Source organism: Mauremys reevesii, linkage group 20 (assembly GCF_016161935.1).
Source record: "Mauremys reevesii isolate NIE-2019 linkage group 20, ASM1616193v1, whole genome shotgun sequence".
In the NCBI taxonomy this organism is placed as follows: domain Eukaryota; kingdom Metazoa; phylum Chordata; order Testudines; family Geoemydidae; genus Mauremys; species Mauremys reevesii.
The window spans coordinates 1,848,206-1,863,121 of NC_052642.1; the positions used below are offsets into that span (position 1 = coordinate 1,848,206).

Here is a 14,916-nt window from a genome sequence, read left to right on the forward strand (position 1 = left end):
CAAACTCCCGTCACTGTGCTGGGGCAATTGCACCTCTGCCCCCTTGTGGCCTCCTCGAGGGCACCCCACTCCGATCTCAGGCTCAGCCATAGCCGCCGATCCCGGGGGTGCTCCGGGGCTGGAGCCCCCATGGAAAAAAATAGTGGGTCAGCACCCACCAGCCACAGCTCTTGGGCAGCACCACCGGTCAGCTAATCAGGGGCGCCGCCAAAGAGATGATTGGAGGCACCACTCGGGGAGGCGCTCGCGGGAGGGTGGAGAGCAGCAAGCGGCGGGCAGGAGGGCGGGGCCTCGAGGAGGGGGCAGAGTGGGGGCGGGAAGAGGCAGAGCAAGGGTGGGGCCTCGGGGGTGGGGTGGAGGGGGGGCAGGGCCTCGGGGCAGAGTGGGGGTGGAGCACCCCCTGGGAAAAGTGAAGCTCAGCGCCTGTGCTTCTAGCTGTCACCTTTCCCAGGGCGGTATCTCATGCTCCCCTCCCTCCAGGCCAGGGATTTGGGCTGCAATTTCTTCCCGAAGCTCACTGTGCGTCTCCCTGCCGGTCTCATTAGGCCTGCCCCTGCCGTTCTGCTCTCTCCTGGGGACAATGACAGGGTTTACCTGCCACCAGCCGGCCTTCCAACGGCAACGTGTTTCTTTAGAACAAAAGCAAGACAGAAAAAGTAGACCATAAAACAGTACACGCGAGCTAGGGAATTAAAAAGAACCGATGTGTATAAGCTGGAAAGGACCCAGAGGCGAGCGACGAAGACGATCAAAGGGCGAGAACACAAGCCATAGGAGCAAAGGCTGAAAGACCTGGGCATGTTTAGTTCAGAGCAGAGGAGATTAAGCGGGAACATGACAGTGGTCTTCAAATACTTGAAAGGCTGCCATAAAAAAGATGGAGAAAAGTTGTTCTCACTTGCCACAGAGGCAGGACAAGAGGCAGTTGGTTCAAACTACAGCAGAGCAATTTAGCAGATTTACCTCAGGAAAAACTGCCGAGCTGTAAGAGCAGTGGGACAATGGCACAGAGGCCTAGGGAGGTTGTGGAAGCTCCTTCACTGGAGGTTTTCAAAAGGAGGCTGGAGCCGTCTGTCTTGGGTGGTTTAGACACAACAAATCCTGCATTGTGGCAGGGAGTTAGACTAGCTGACCCTTGCGGTCCCTTCTAACCCTGTGGGTCTATGATTCTAAGCTTATCTGGTGTCGCCCATCATCCACATGGGATCCTGGCAGGTCCGTACACTAAATGTGCCAGTTCTTTGTTCCAGAGCGACTCTGACGTGCGTCAGGTCAGGTTGACCTATATGCAGTTTGGGGGCCTCTGTCTCCCTGACCTCCTGACCCTGGTAAAACCAGTCAATGCCCCTAGCCACAGGGGCTGAAGCTTCAAAGGGCTGAGTATCTGCAGACTGGGCATTAGGAATTTGCAATAATTACCTCCCCCATGATTCCAGCTTCCACTGGAAACCCAGCCAGTGAGCCAGGAACACAACACGCACACCCCGCTCCTTGGTACATACGTCGACGAATACCTGTGCACGCATCACGCCTGGCACATCTCACTGTAATCGTCTTTTAAGAATCCATGCTTCCAAGGCCAACCTCTGTCACACCCCCGTTATCCAAACGTCACACAACTAGGGTGACCAGACAGCAAGTGTGAAAAATCGGGACGGGGTGGGGGGTAATAGGAGCCTATATAAGAAAAAGACCCCAAAATTGGGATTGTCCCTATAAAATCGGGACATCTGGTCACCCTACACACAATGCACAGTCAACCTGTGGAACTCCTTGCCAGAGGATGTTCTGAATGCCAAAACTATAACTAGATAAGTTCCTGGAGGAGAGGTCCATCAATGGCTATTAGCCAGGATGGGCAGGGATGCAACCCTATGCTCTGAGTGTCTCTAGCCTCCGTTTGCCAGAAGCTAGAAATGGGCAACAGGGGATGGATCACTTGGTGATTCCCTGTTCTGTTCATTCCCTCTGGGGCACCTGGCATTGGCCACTATCGGAAGACAGGACACTGGGCTAGATGGACCTTTGGTCTGACCCAGTATGGCTGTTCTTATGTACATAGCAACAACAAAGCAGGGATATGTGTGTGGAGAGTTACCACGTAACAGCTGTGGAAGGAAAGTTCTCACAAGTAATCCAAATGTTGGTATGTGCATTAAATTTTATTCCTTAAGAAATCATCTGGTTCTCTCCCTCAGTGGTTTGACTCTGCGTGATGAGTCCTGAAAGGACTGAGCACTGTGCTTCGTAGAATGAAGTACAGGGGAAAAGGGGGTTTATTAGTCATCTCTGCACCCGTGACAGCTGTCCACCCAGGAAGTGCGGCAGTTAAAAGAATCTCGGTGACTCTGCAATGGTTTTAACCTTGTGAGAATTCAGCTGCACGGGGGAGCTGGCTGTTGATTGTTCATCATCCCTGATCTCTCGGAAACCACACTGGCAGCGCTGTGGGTACTCCACCCACCCGGGGTGAGCAGCAGGCTGGCTTACAGGGAGGGAGCCTTCCCCACTATCCCGGGCAGCATGCCAGCACTGGGGCAACGTAGCAGCAGTGCAAGCGAACTGCCCCAAGAAGTGCCGTATCCTCCCCACCTGGCTGACCCTTCCTGAGGGCACCTGTGATGGAAGGATACTGCCACATGACTTGCCTCCCGTCGCCCAGAGGCTGATTCTATAGCTCTGCTCTTCCAACCCCTTGGGGAAACCCCATTCTTCTACTAAGCCAGTGCTTGGGCTCTGGTGGAACTGGACAGCCTCCCTATCTCGAGGGCCCCGATGCCCTATGAGTGTCCCCTAGGGAGTCCCCCAGCCCCCTCACATCTCCAGGGAGAGCTGAGCTGTAGCAGCACAGTGCCTGAGGCACAATCACTCTGCTGAGCTCATTAGCGGGGGGCGGGAGGGGTGTATTCACTGCCCTCCTGAGTCAGAGTTTCCTTGCTGAGTTGATACCCAGCCAGGTTCCTTTCACCCTTATTTGGCCAGCGTGAGCCACTGTCATGTCATCAACGTGGGGCTGGAAAGAGCGTGGGATTCTGCCTGCCCACTGGGGTTGGGCTGTGGCCATGGGACCACTGGGTACGGTGACCAGACAGCAAATGTGAAAAATCGGGACGGGGTGGGGGGTAATGGGAGCCTATATAAGAAAAAGACCCAAAAATCGGGTCTGTCTCTATAAAATCAGGACATCTGGTCACCCTACCACTGGGTGCGATTCAAAGTGCTGCCTGTCACTCTGAATGGTCTGGGAGGCAGCTGTCTGAGAGACCTCTCCCCTCGCATCCTGTCGTGGCAGATATGCTGAGAGATTCTGCTGCCAGCCCCTGGGGGTTAAACTCTCCACACCCAGCAGTAGGATTTACTCATTGAGCATCCTGGTCTATGAAACTTGCTGTCTGCCAGAACACAAGTCTGGCAGCCTTCTGAGCATGGTATAGCCCTCTGGCTCAGCATTTGGCTGTGATGTAGACTGTGCTGGTAGGAGTCACCAGGTGGCACTCTTACACATAGTTACACTGGTACACGTAGTCATACAGACGCTTGTCTTTTCTTGAGTGAGGTGAGATTTTTTGAGCACTGCCAATAACTAATTAATTTCTATTAATCTAAAGATTGTATACTTGAATTGCTTCTTACATTAGTAACCAGTTATAGCATCACATAACCTTGCTATATGTTGACATAAAACATCTTACTGTTCATATAACAGCGATATCAGGCAGTTATTGTATGAAGACTTGCATTTAGATACAAAATATTTGCAAATATATGTCTCAAAAGAAGCATATTCCCTGAAGCTTTTGGCCTCAATAGAAGCTCTGTGTGGCTCGAAAGCTTGTCTCTCTCACCAACAGAAGCTGGTCCAATAAAATATATTACCTCCTCCACCTTGTCTCTCCAACAAAGGTTTAAAACACTTCCAATTATATGTGTTTTTCCTAGGGGGTTTCCTGAACGAAGATTTTTAGAGTTCTGTGATTATAAAATTCATTTCAATTAAGTTATTTCTACAATTCTCTGTGTGAGTTTACTTAGATTTATTACTCTGAAAGCCTACTCTCCACTCCTTTCACAATCAGATCTTTTCCTAAAACATGAATGTTTTACAAAATCTGTTTTCTTGATATAAAGATCATATCTATACCAAACTGGTATCATATACAAGAGGGATGTGTCCTAGTCTATGATAAGCCACTCCGATCTTTCTGTTTACTTTTCTCCTAGATTTACAATCTACCATCTGCAGTATATTTACAATTTGTAATTGCAGACTTGTATCAAGCATTCTGTACCAGGCACAATAATTCACTTATATACATCTTTCAAAACATAGTATAAAACAAAACAGGATAGAATATTAAAGTCAAATAGAAGTTATAAAACTGCATTATAGAGTCTGTGTAAACACACACTTTGAGGTAATAAACATTTTATGGCTATAAAACCATATTTACCTTCTCTGATATTTGCTTGTCCTTGGAAAACAAGGTAGAAACCTCCTAAAATTCCTTTGGTTAGCTTGAATGTTTCATATAATTAAATAAACAAAACATATGTGCACATGAAGAATGTTTTTCAAAGCACCATATGTATGAAAGTATCGTGAACTATATTATAAGCATCAGTAAAGGCTCAGGCAAGTTGAATGACCTGATATTTAAAAATTTGTATTCATTTCATATCACTATTAAGGTCTCTCCCTATGGTGGGCAAGGGGAGCTGGGGAGGGAAAGGAGGCAGGGGTGTATCACCCAGCACAGTAAGTGGTTCTTTCACCACCTGCCGTGTCACTTTGCGTGTCAGAATGCCATGTTGCTGTGATTCAGCGCTCTGACACCAGTATGCAGCCTGCACGGTCCCACCCTGGTAGCTAGATTCCCTTTTCTGCTCCAAGTTACTCCGGTCTCTGAACAGCTTCCCAGCAAGCCCCCTGCCCTAGAGGGGACCCACGGACAACACCCCGCTTCGATGCTGGCCCTGGGTTTCTGGAGAGCCTGCACTTCAAATCCCTTCTTTTTTAACAGGGTTTGCAGGGGGGTTTTTCCGTTTTTTCAGGCTCTCTGGTCATTCCTGGTTACACAGAGCAGGCGGTTCCGAGATGGGGTTTTTGTTGCAGTTGCAAGCTGTGAAGGTCCTCCTTGGTCTCTTCCTGGCTGGACAATGCTAGGTGCTTAGAGCCAGTTTCATGTAAACAGCCGGCCTGGGCAGCGCCTTCATTGCCTGATTGCCTCACCACACTGCTGGGAGGCGATGCCCCAGTTGCGCTACAGTTACAATTACAATGTTCTACTCATGCATATATCCATTACCATAACCTGGGTACAGATCTCCTAATGCCCAGCAACATCAGGACATTACAAGCTTTCATACAAGACCTTATCGGACATATTTTTATACACAATAACATTGTCTACAAGCAGTGGAATCAATTTAGGGCTGCCACTAGGGCTGTCAATTAATCGCCATTAACTCACACGATTAATTTAAAAAAATGTATTGTGATTTAAAATATTAACCCCAATTAATTGCCATTTCAATCATACTCTTAAACAATAATAGAATACCAATTGAAATGTATTAAACATTTTTAGGGGTTTTTTTACATTTTCAAATACCGGTATATTGATTTCAATTACAACACAGAATACCAAGTGTATAGTACTCACTTTACAGTATTTTTTATTACAAATATTTGTGCTGTAAAAATGGTAAACAAAAGAAATAGTATTTTTCAATTCACCTCATACATATACGGTAGTGCAAGCTCTTTATTGTGAAAGTGCAACTTACAAATGTAGATTTTTTTTTGTTACATAACTGCACTCAAAAACAAAACAATGTAAAACAAGTCCATTCAGTCCTACTTCTTGTTCAGCCAATCGCTAAGACAAACAAGTTAGTTTACATTTACAGGAGATAATACTGCTCACTTCTTATTTACAATGTCACCTGAAAGTGAGAACAGGTATTAGCATGGCACTTTTGTAGCCAGCGTTGCAAGATATTTACGTGCCAGATATGCTAAACATTCGTATGCCCCTTCATGCTTCAGCCAACATTCCAGAGGACACATTTCCATGCTAATGATGCCCCTTAAAAAAATTGTTAATTAAATTTTTGACTGAACTTCTTGGGGGAGAATTGTATGTCTCTGGCTCTGTGTTTTACTCGCATTCTGCCATATATTTCAGTTATAGCAGTCTCGGATGACAACCCAGCACATGTTGTTCATTTTAAGAACACTTTCACTGCAGATTTGACAAAACACAAAGGTACCAATGTGACCTTTCTAAAGATAGCTACAGCACTTGAGCCAAGATTTAAGAATCTGAAGTGCCATCCAAAATCTGATTAGGACGGGGTGTGGCGCATGCTTTCAGAAGTCTTAAAAGAGCAACACTCCAATATGGAAACTATAGAACCCGAACCACCAAAAAAGAAAATCAACCTTCTGCTGGTGGCATCTGACTCAGATGATGGCAACGAACATGCATCAGTCCGCACTGCTTTGGATCATTATCAAGCAGAACCCGTCATCAGCCTGTACATATGTCCTCTGGAATGGTGGGCGAAGCATGAAGGGACATATGAATCTTTAGCGCATCTGGCACGTAAATATGTTGAGACACCAGATACATCAGTGCCATGCAAATGCCACAAAGAATCCTGTGGCACCTTATAGACTAACAGACGTTTTTTTTTGCAGCATGCTTTGGTGGTGAATACCCGCTTTCTTGATGCATCCGAAGAGTGGTGTATTCACCATATCATGCTACATCTGTTACTCTAATCTCTGATGCTCTAGCTGCTACTACAGAACCAGACTAACACGGCTACCACTCTGATACATGCAAATGCCAGTTCTCACTTTCAGATGACATTGTAAACAAGAAGTAAGCAGCATTATTTCCCGTAAATGTAAACAAACTTGTTTGTCTGAGTGATTGGCTGAACAAGAAGTAGGACTGAGTGGACTATCTAGGCTCTAAATTTTTACATTGTTTTATGTTTGAGTCCAGTTATTTTTTGTACATTATTCTACATTTGCAAGTTCAACTTTCATGATAAAGAGATTGCACTACAGTACTTGTGTTAAGTGAATTGAAATATTATTTCTTTTGTTTCTTTTTTACAGTGCAAATATTTGTAATAAAAAAATAAATATACCACGAGCACTGTACACTTTGTATTCCGTGTTGTGATTGAAAATCAATATAGTTGAAAATGTGGAAAACGTCCAAAACTATTTAAATAAATGGTATTCTATTATTGTTTAACAGCACAATTAATCACAATTGATTTTTTTAATGTCTCGTCAGCCCTAGTTGCCACCTTTCTAATGACTGGTAACCAGACTGTCAAGGCCCTGCCTCCCGCTCTGCCTCTTCCCCCAAGACCCCACCCCTGTTCCACCTCTTCCACCAAGGCTCTGCCCCTGCTTCGCCTCTTTCCCCCCAATAAAAAAAACAGACATCAGGGCTTATCAAATGGCACCCGGCGACACAAGCTGAAACCCGGACCGTCCAGGTGAAACCCAGATAGATGGCAATACTTATGGGGAGGGTTCAGAACCCCCCTGTTATCACCTTGAGGTGTCTGGACCTTGATTGTCACAGGGTGACAGATCGGATGAGGAGCTGGGGGGAGGTATTGGGAACCAGTGGGGTAGGGGGGATACAGATCTGATAGGGAGGCAGGATATGGGTGGAGAACTGGGACTAGCTGGGCAAAGAGATGGGGGGCAAGAAGCCAGAGGGCACAGACGCTGAGATTGGGCAAGGCACCTGTGGCGGCAGATTGGGAGTGGGAGCTCGGCGGGTGGGGAATGAGGGGAGGAGCGGGGAGGCTGGAGGCCAGGCTGAGGAAGAGGGACGGATTGGATGAAGAGCTGACAGGGGGGATCTGGGACTGACTGGGCCAAGAGATTGACCCTGGGAGGAGAAACCTGAGGAGTGGTGCTTTGGACTGGCTAGGTGAGGAACATGGGACTGGGAGGAGGCAGAGACAGGGACAGGTTGGCGGGAATGGGGCAGACGGGATCACACTGGGGAGAAATGGGCAGCAAAGCCAATGCCCATGAGCGCACACTCCCCTGTCGTTGGTGTTAGTTACTTTAGAGCACAAGCTGGCACAGCAATAGCTGAGGGTCGCCAGCAGATGGAGACCGTTGCCTGCCTTTGGGCCAAGGCCCTAGAGCCCACGCCCGGCCCAGTAACCAGCCCAGCCTATCGGTTTGATGTCACGTTCTGCAGGGCCAAAGGAGAGTGGCACCAGTGGGGCTGTGGGAAGGGCCTGTCCCCTCGCCCTGGAGGCATGCAGCCGGGGCCAACAAGACCCCCGCGCCTCTCTGACATGCACACTCTGCCTGGTTTGGCAGGGGAGAGGGGGGCTCCTGGGGCAGAGGGGGTGGTATCCACCTAAGGAGGTTACAGGGACAGGGTCACAGGACAGCTCATACGAGCTGTGGAAATTAACCCTTTCTGTTCCCCTACTACAAGCCCTAATGGTCTCTCAGATCGCCCTCCCAAATCCTTTACCGTCCTCTAGCCTCTTTAAGGTGAGGATCTCAAGGGGCTTCACAAACCCTCATTAACTGAACCCCAAGCCTCCCCTACCTCGAGACATTTTACATGTAGGGAAACTGAGGCACAGAGCAGCGACGTGGTACTGCTCCCTGGGCCAGGGGATAGCTCAGTGTCACAAGGCAAATCAATCCCAGAGCCAGGAACACAAGCCAGGAGTCCTGACCCCCCAAGTCCCCACATCTAACCTAGGGTTGCCAATTTCGACTGGACGTATTCCTAGAGGTTTTCTCACATGACATAATCTTTAATCAAAGATGAATATTTAATTCCTGGTGACTTCAGGACAATCCTGGAGGGTTGGCAACCCCAGTCTTGCCCCTAGGCCCCAGTCATACCCTGTACACGGTGGGACCTAGGCCATGTCTTTGGGAAAAAAAGGAAGGGCTGTAGTAAGAACATAAGAACATAAGAACAGCCGTACCGGGTCAGACCAAAGGTCCATCTAGCCCAGTATCTGTCTACCGACAGTGGCCAATGCCAGGTGCCCCAGACGGAGTGAACCTAACAGGCAATGATCAAGTGATCTCTGTCCTGCCATCTTATCCTCTTCCGTCCTCTGCTCCTGACTGGAGATTCTCTATCATCAGACTCTGCCCTGAGAGAAGTCTGTGTCCGATCCACATGCTCCTCTGCAGCAGTCGGCTTTCCCCCATCTCCTAGTTTAAAAACTGCTCTACAACCTTTTTAATGTTTAGTGCCAGCAGTCTGGTTCCACTTTGGTTTAGGTGGAGCCCATCTCTCCCGTATAGGCTCCCCCCATCCCAGAAGTGTCCACATGGACCCCTGCAGCCAGGCAGGGAGGAGTCAGGGGCTTGCCCCTGGGTGGTATGCGAGGGTTACTGAGGCTAGCAGGCAGGGTTGGAAGCTTGTCCCCTGGGGGGGTGATCAGGGAGAAGGATCTGATACCCTGTGCACACTCAGCTCTGGTTCGCCTGCTCCAGCAGACTCAGCTGGGTAACAGAGGAAGGACTGTGGTTGTCTCTCTCTGTTTTCCCCCTGAAACAAGGCGGATCTGTGCTGTCCCTGAGCTGGGGCCAGGCCAGGGGAGGGAGAGCATAGAGGCAGCACCTGGGAATCTCACAGCTCTAGGAGGAGCAAACTCCTTCGCTCCCAGGACGTTAGCAGAGCCAGTCTCCACGGGGCTGCTTCTACCTCACCCCGATGTTATTTTCCCAGCTCCAGTCACTTCCAGACCAGCTAAACTCCTCCTCCTTCACTCAGCCCCTCTCTGCCCCTTCTGCGGCTCCCTTATATCTCCCTTTGCTGTGGGGGGGAGTGTTCTTTGGGGTAAACCCAGCTGTGATCAAATTGCCAGTCACCCCCCAAATCAGAGATGGAACCACACTGCAGAGCAACCCTGCTGGATCAGGACAGAAGGGGCGGCAGGCAGCGAGGGGAGAGTCACCTTAATGAATCCTGCTGCCAGAGAGAGGAAATAGCCCGTTCAGCTCCACAGGGCCTGATCCTGTGAGGCACCGAGCGCCCTCCTCATCAATGGGAGCCGAGCACTGGAACGAGTTCACGTGCATCTCCTGGCCAGATCCTGCCCCAGCCAGGCCATTTTCTGTCCCTGAGCACTGCAGCTGCCCTGGGAAGGGGTGAGGGACAAGGGGTGATCAGGAGGCTGGTAGGGGATGCAGGCGGCTGTCAGCCCTCCCCAGACCAGGACCCCATGTCGTGACAGATACAAGTTTAATCCCCTCCCACCCTGCCATAAGGAGAAGGAGAGGGCTCATGCAGAGGGTGACCAGATGTCCCGTTTCTAAAGGGACAGTCCCGTATTTAAGCCCTCCTGCAGGTGTCACGACTTTTTCTTAAACACGGGCAAATTGTCCCGTATTTTCTGTCTCTCTCCCCCTTCCCCCCCAATCAGTACTGGTGGGTCCTGCTGCTGGCTCGATCCCTGCTCGCTAGCTGCCCACCCAGGGAGAAGATGCAGAGTGGAGGGAGGGGCCATTCCCCCTGCCGGTCCATCAGCACAGCCCCCACAGCGTGCCAGCGGCCAGCAGGGCCCTGCGCCCCCGGTCCTGTTTCCGGTCCAGGCTGGCTGTGAGCTGCGGTGGCTGGTGAGTGCAGGCAGGTGCCAGGCGACAGCTGATGACGTGTCACCTCTGCTGCCCACCCATCGGCCCCTCACTGTCCTCTCTCTGCTTTGCTCCTTTGCCCCCACAGCCCCGCTGCTCCTCCATATCCCCCCTGACGAGGCAAGTCTCACTCCTAGCGCTGTGCGGAGAACCAGCCCCTGGTCGGAGCGCTTAGCTCACTGGCAGCCTGGCCGGCAGGCTCCTTCCTTCCCCTACTGCCTCTGGCTGGGCCGGTGCCCTGGGAAAGCCCAAGACCCTCCGTCCCAGGGCACTGGCCAGGAGAAGCCAAGCCCTGCATGTGCCAAAGCCCCACACAGCACTGGCACAGGGCAGCATCTCCAAGCCTCAGCTATGCTCTGGACTGGTGGCGGGTGGGGCAGGGGGGAAGCGATTTCCAGCCTGTTCATGCCCCAGCCCTGCACGCTCCGCAGCAGCTTCCCGGGCAGGGGCTTAGCACCCTCTTCACCCCCCGTCCCCACTCTGCGTCCTGCCCCCAGGGAGCTGCTCCGTCCCCTAGGCACCCTCCCCTGCTGAGTCACCTCTCTGGCCGGGTTCACTGAAGCCCCTGCAGTCCCGTTCCCTGGGTCCTGGTACACAATGCATCCTTAGGGTTTAACCCCTTCCTGCCTATGCTGTAGCCAGGGGACAGGAGGCAGCTGGGTTATGTCGGTGGCCAGCAGTAGCCAGGAGGTGTTAGCTGCCTTTCCACACTGGGCAGGAAGGGACAAGCTGCTTCCAGCCACATGGGGGTGGGGGAAGAGATGAGCTCTGCAAAGACAAGGGTCAGGTCATCCCTTCTCCCCTCCCCTGCAGCTGGAAGCAGCTGCCCTCCCTTCCCTCATGCAAAGTGCCAAGAAGCTGCTGCTGGCCACATTCTGGTGTGAACCCTGGCAGAAATCTGTGGCGGGGGGGCAGGGAATGTGACCCTCATGCCCCTCCACATGTTATCTCAGGAAGACGTGGTGCCAGGTATCAGGAGAGGTGGGTCCGTCCCAGGGGCCTAGCCAGGCATGGAGGGCGGAGAGCGCCTGGCAGGGAGGGGAGGGTCAATCGGTTCCTCCCCACCCATGTAACAGAGGTGTACGAGGGGGTGTGTGTCACCTCTCCCTGTGTGGACCCTAAAGCCCTAAAGAGAAGAAGGGAAATAAAAAGAATCCAACTACACAATATTTCTTTTTAACAGGGGCTCAGTCAACTTGATGTTAATTTCAACGTTTGTACAGCCTAGTTCTGACTGATGACTGTTGAACTCGCTTGAATACGAGTAATTTTACCAGGTGTCCCGTATTCAGCACAGGGAAATAGGGTCACCCTACTCATGCCCCACAGCCCAGGAGCCATCCCACTGGTGATCCTGGCCTGAGGAAGGGCCCTTCCCCCAGCAGGAAGACATTTGAGAACCACCACTCTGGAGCTTAAGGGGGAAAAGTGGAACCTCTTTGGAGCCTAAGAGACGGGGTCTCCCCTGCTTCCCCATCCCCCCATCAGGAGCTGCTTCATGGGAATGAGCGCGGAGGGTCAAAGGGCACAGTTGTGTGAGGTGCTGAAGTCAGTGGCGGCTGAGCACTGGATCAGGCCCTAAGAGAGGACTGGAAGGGACTTGTCCACTAACCTTGAAGCCAGGCCCACACCCACAGAGACTCCCCACCCCAAGTCCCTTCACCCCCAGAACTCAGACTGACACCATGGACTGGCTGCATGGAGCATGGACAGAAGAGGAGCTGAGCATTTGTGGGGCTGAAACCATGTAAAGGGCCATCAGTGGGAAACACTTTGATCTGAAGGGGTGACAACCAACCCCCACCCCCACCCCCCTGCCCTCTCCACTTCCACCCAGGGCACTTGCTGTGTCGTCTACTGGGGCACATGAACCTCAGACCCTCTGCTGCTGACTGGGAGAATCATGTCAGCAGCACATCCAAGCATATCCGCAAACCACACACCAAGCTGTCCTTGAGCATCCTTGGTCTGCCAAAGAGAAAGGGGACCTGCTGCATTGCAGGAACCTCTCTGCATCCTGAGCTGAGCACAGCTTGAAGGCACGGTCCAGCTCAGCCACTCAGTGGATTGGTTTAGGCAAGTAGCACCCCACTTTACCCCTCCCTCCCCCCCAAGAGCCATGTTAGCAACTTGCCAGAAACTCACAGGTAGCCCCATGTGCATGAAATGGACCAGATTGCTACAGCCTGCCTCCTCTTTAATAAACAGGTGCAGTGGATAGATGCTACAGATCCCATCATGCCATGCTCCACTCTCCTGCGCCCGAGATCAAGATACACCTCCCTCCCAAGACTGCATGCGGGGACGTGTGGCCTCTGCAGGCCATGCCCAGAGTAGGCTGCATGTGTGCACTCTGTGTGAAAAAGGATGATAGTGAGCCAAGTGGAACGGTCTTTGCTCTCCTTTGTCAGGTACTCTTCTCCACCTCTCCTCCTCATCGCTGTGCAGCAATGACTTCACCTCCTCAATTATTAATCCTCTTTTTGCAGCCCCAGCTGTGGCTGGATTAAGCCCATTAAACCTCCTGTGGGATTGGCCCCAGAGAAGGAGGCAGGTTTCCAGGAAGCGCATTAGGGACAGAGGACAGACAGGGAGCCGAGACAAACAGAAGGGGAGGAGATGGCCTCTCTGAACAGTCTCCTCCATTTCCCATCAGCTTTGGTATCAATAGCCAAGGCAGAAGCAGTGATGAGTAAAAGGGGCATCATGTGAACCATCTCTTTGCAGATTGCACTAGCTGAGCTGCAGCCTGGGAGAGCATGACTCAGGATGCATTTTGGCTGTGAAATTAGCCATGGGACTCAGCCAGCAGGGGAGAAACATCTAGAACAAAGCCCAGGACAATTTAGCTCTCAAATCTGGATGTCTGACAAAGCATGCTTGACCTTTCTTCCCCCTTGGCGCTGCTGTCTCCATTGCTTTTGGTAGCAGAGTAAAGGGATTTGGACTACATGGCTGTCCCCACAGTCAGAGAGAAGCTGCTGAGCTCATCTGACTTGCACTTACAAATCCTGGGGGTTCTGACTAGCTGGTGTGTCTCTGATGAAGTCACCGCTGTTCTCTTGTAATCACCACTGATTAGCAGATGGGATGACCCATCCCTCCTACTCTGCTCAGCCAGCCATGCTCCATAGTGCACTGCAGCCATAGGGGCACATGGCAATGGCTGTGGGGCAGTTCTCCCCTTTACACCACTCTGGTGACATAAAGAAGGCAGAAATGGCCCCTGAATACCCACTGCAAATGGGAGCTCTCCTGCTGGAGTAGGGTTGCGCAGCCTCACTCCCAGGCCCCGACATAGTGGGAGTGTCAGAAGCATGCTACAGGAGTGTCTGCTGCTCTCCATGCTGAGGTACAGCCCTGCCATAGCAGTGTAAATGGCCCAGGGACATCTCCATGCTCCTGACCAGAACTTTGACACAGCTCTAAAGCAGGCTCTCAGCAGAGACTCCATCCTAGGTTTTACACAGGGCCCAACGTGTGCTGGGAGTGCGACTGTTGTGTGAATGCTCATGCAGTGCATGTAAGTCTGATAAAGTTCATAGGGCTCAACTCACTATAGAGTCTAGAGTTTTCAGTAATCTGGGAGGAAACATGCAAGAAGTTGGGGTCTTTGCCCATTGAACTCTCTGCCTCTTGGCTCTCCATCAATGAATGTGCATCTCTGGCATCCTGCAGGATGAAACCTCACTCCCTCTGGGACCGATTTGAGTTGTGAGTTCACTCAGTGTGTTTGTGATTTGCTATGTGCCACGGGCAGCGGCCAGGCGTGGGACCTGTTACCATTTCCTCCCTCTGTTCCTGCGCTGGGGCTTTACTAGGGTAACAATTTTGTTTCCTTTCTAGCTTGTCAAAGTGCCCAAAGGCCTGGGGGCAGAGGCATCACATTTATGAGTGGTTGGTTGATCTCTTTCTGCCTGTCCCTGCCTGTTTCCTCTGTGCATGTCTGCACCACTGTTTCTCAACGGCTGTGGCTTCCAACCAAAGGGCAGCTTAGTCAATAATACTCTGAGATTGTAGGAGCAGGGGACACGGCGGGGAGAGGCACCGCAGCCTGCTCAGGGCACTGGGACTGCACTGGTGCCCCCAGAAGGGGCCTAGAGTAGCTCATGCCCTCAAGTGGCTGGGACCCTGCTGGAGGGCATAGGGAATGGCAGGCTTGGCTGAGGATCTGTACAGCCACCCCACAAGGCTGAGCATCACTGTCTGTGTCTAAGGGCAAGGGGGGATGCTGGGGACTGGTTGAGCTA

The 14,916-nt window shown here is 51.3% G+C and overlaps 1 protein-coding gene across 2 annotated transcripts in view; it reads left to right on the forward strand.

The window, feature by feature from the left end:
* The first annotated feature begins 12,880 nt into the window (after window positions 1–12,880).
* Window positions 12,881–14,916, forward strand: part of HIP1 (huntingtin interacting protein 1) — a 145,606-nt gene continuing 143,570 nt past the window's right edge. For both annotated transcript variants that reach the window (XM_039507615.1, XM_039507613.1), the window contains exon 1: window positions 12,881–13,077. In XM_039507615.1, the coding sequence (XP_039363549.1) occupies window positions 12,910–13,077 (168 nt within the window). In that variant the 5' untranslated portion in view covers window positions 12,881–12,909. The remainder of the gene's footprint in view (window positions 13,078–14,916) is intronic.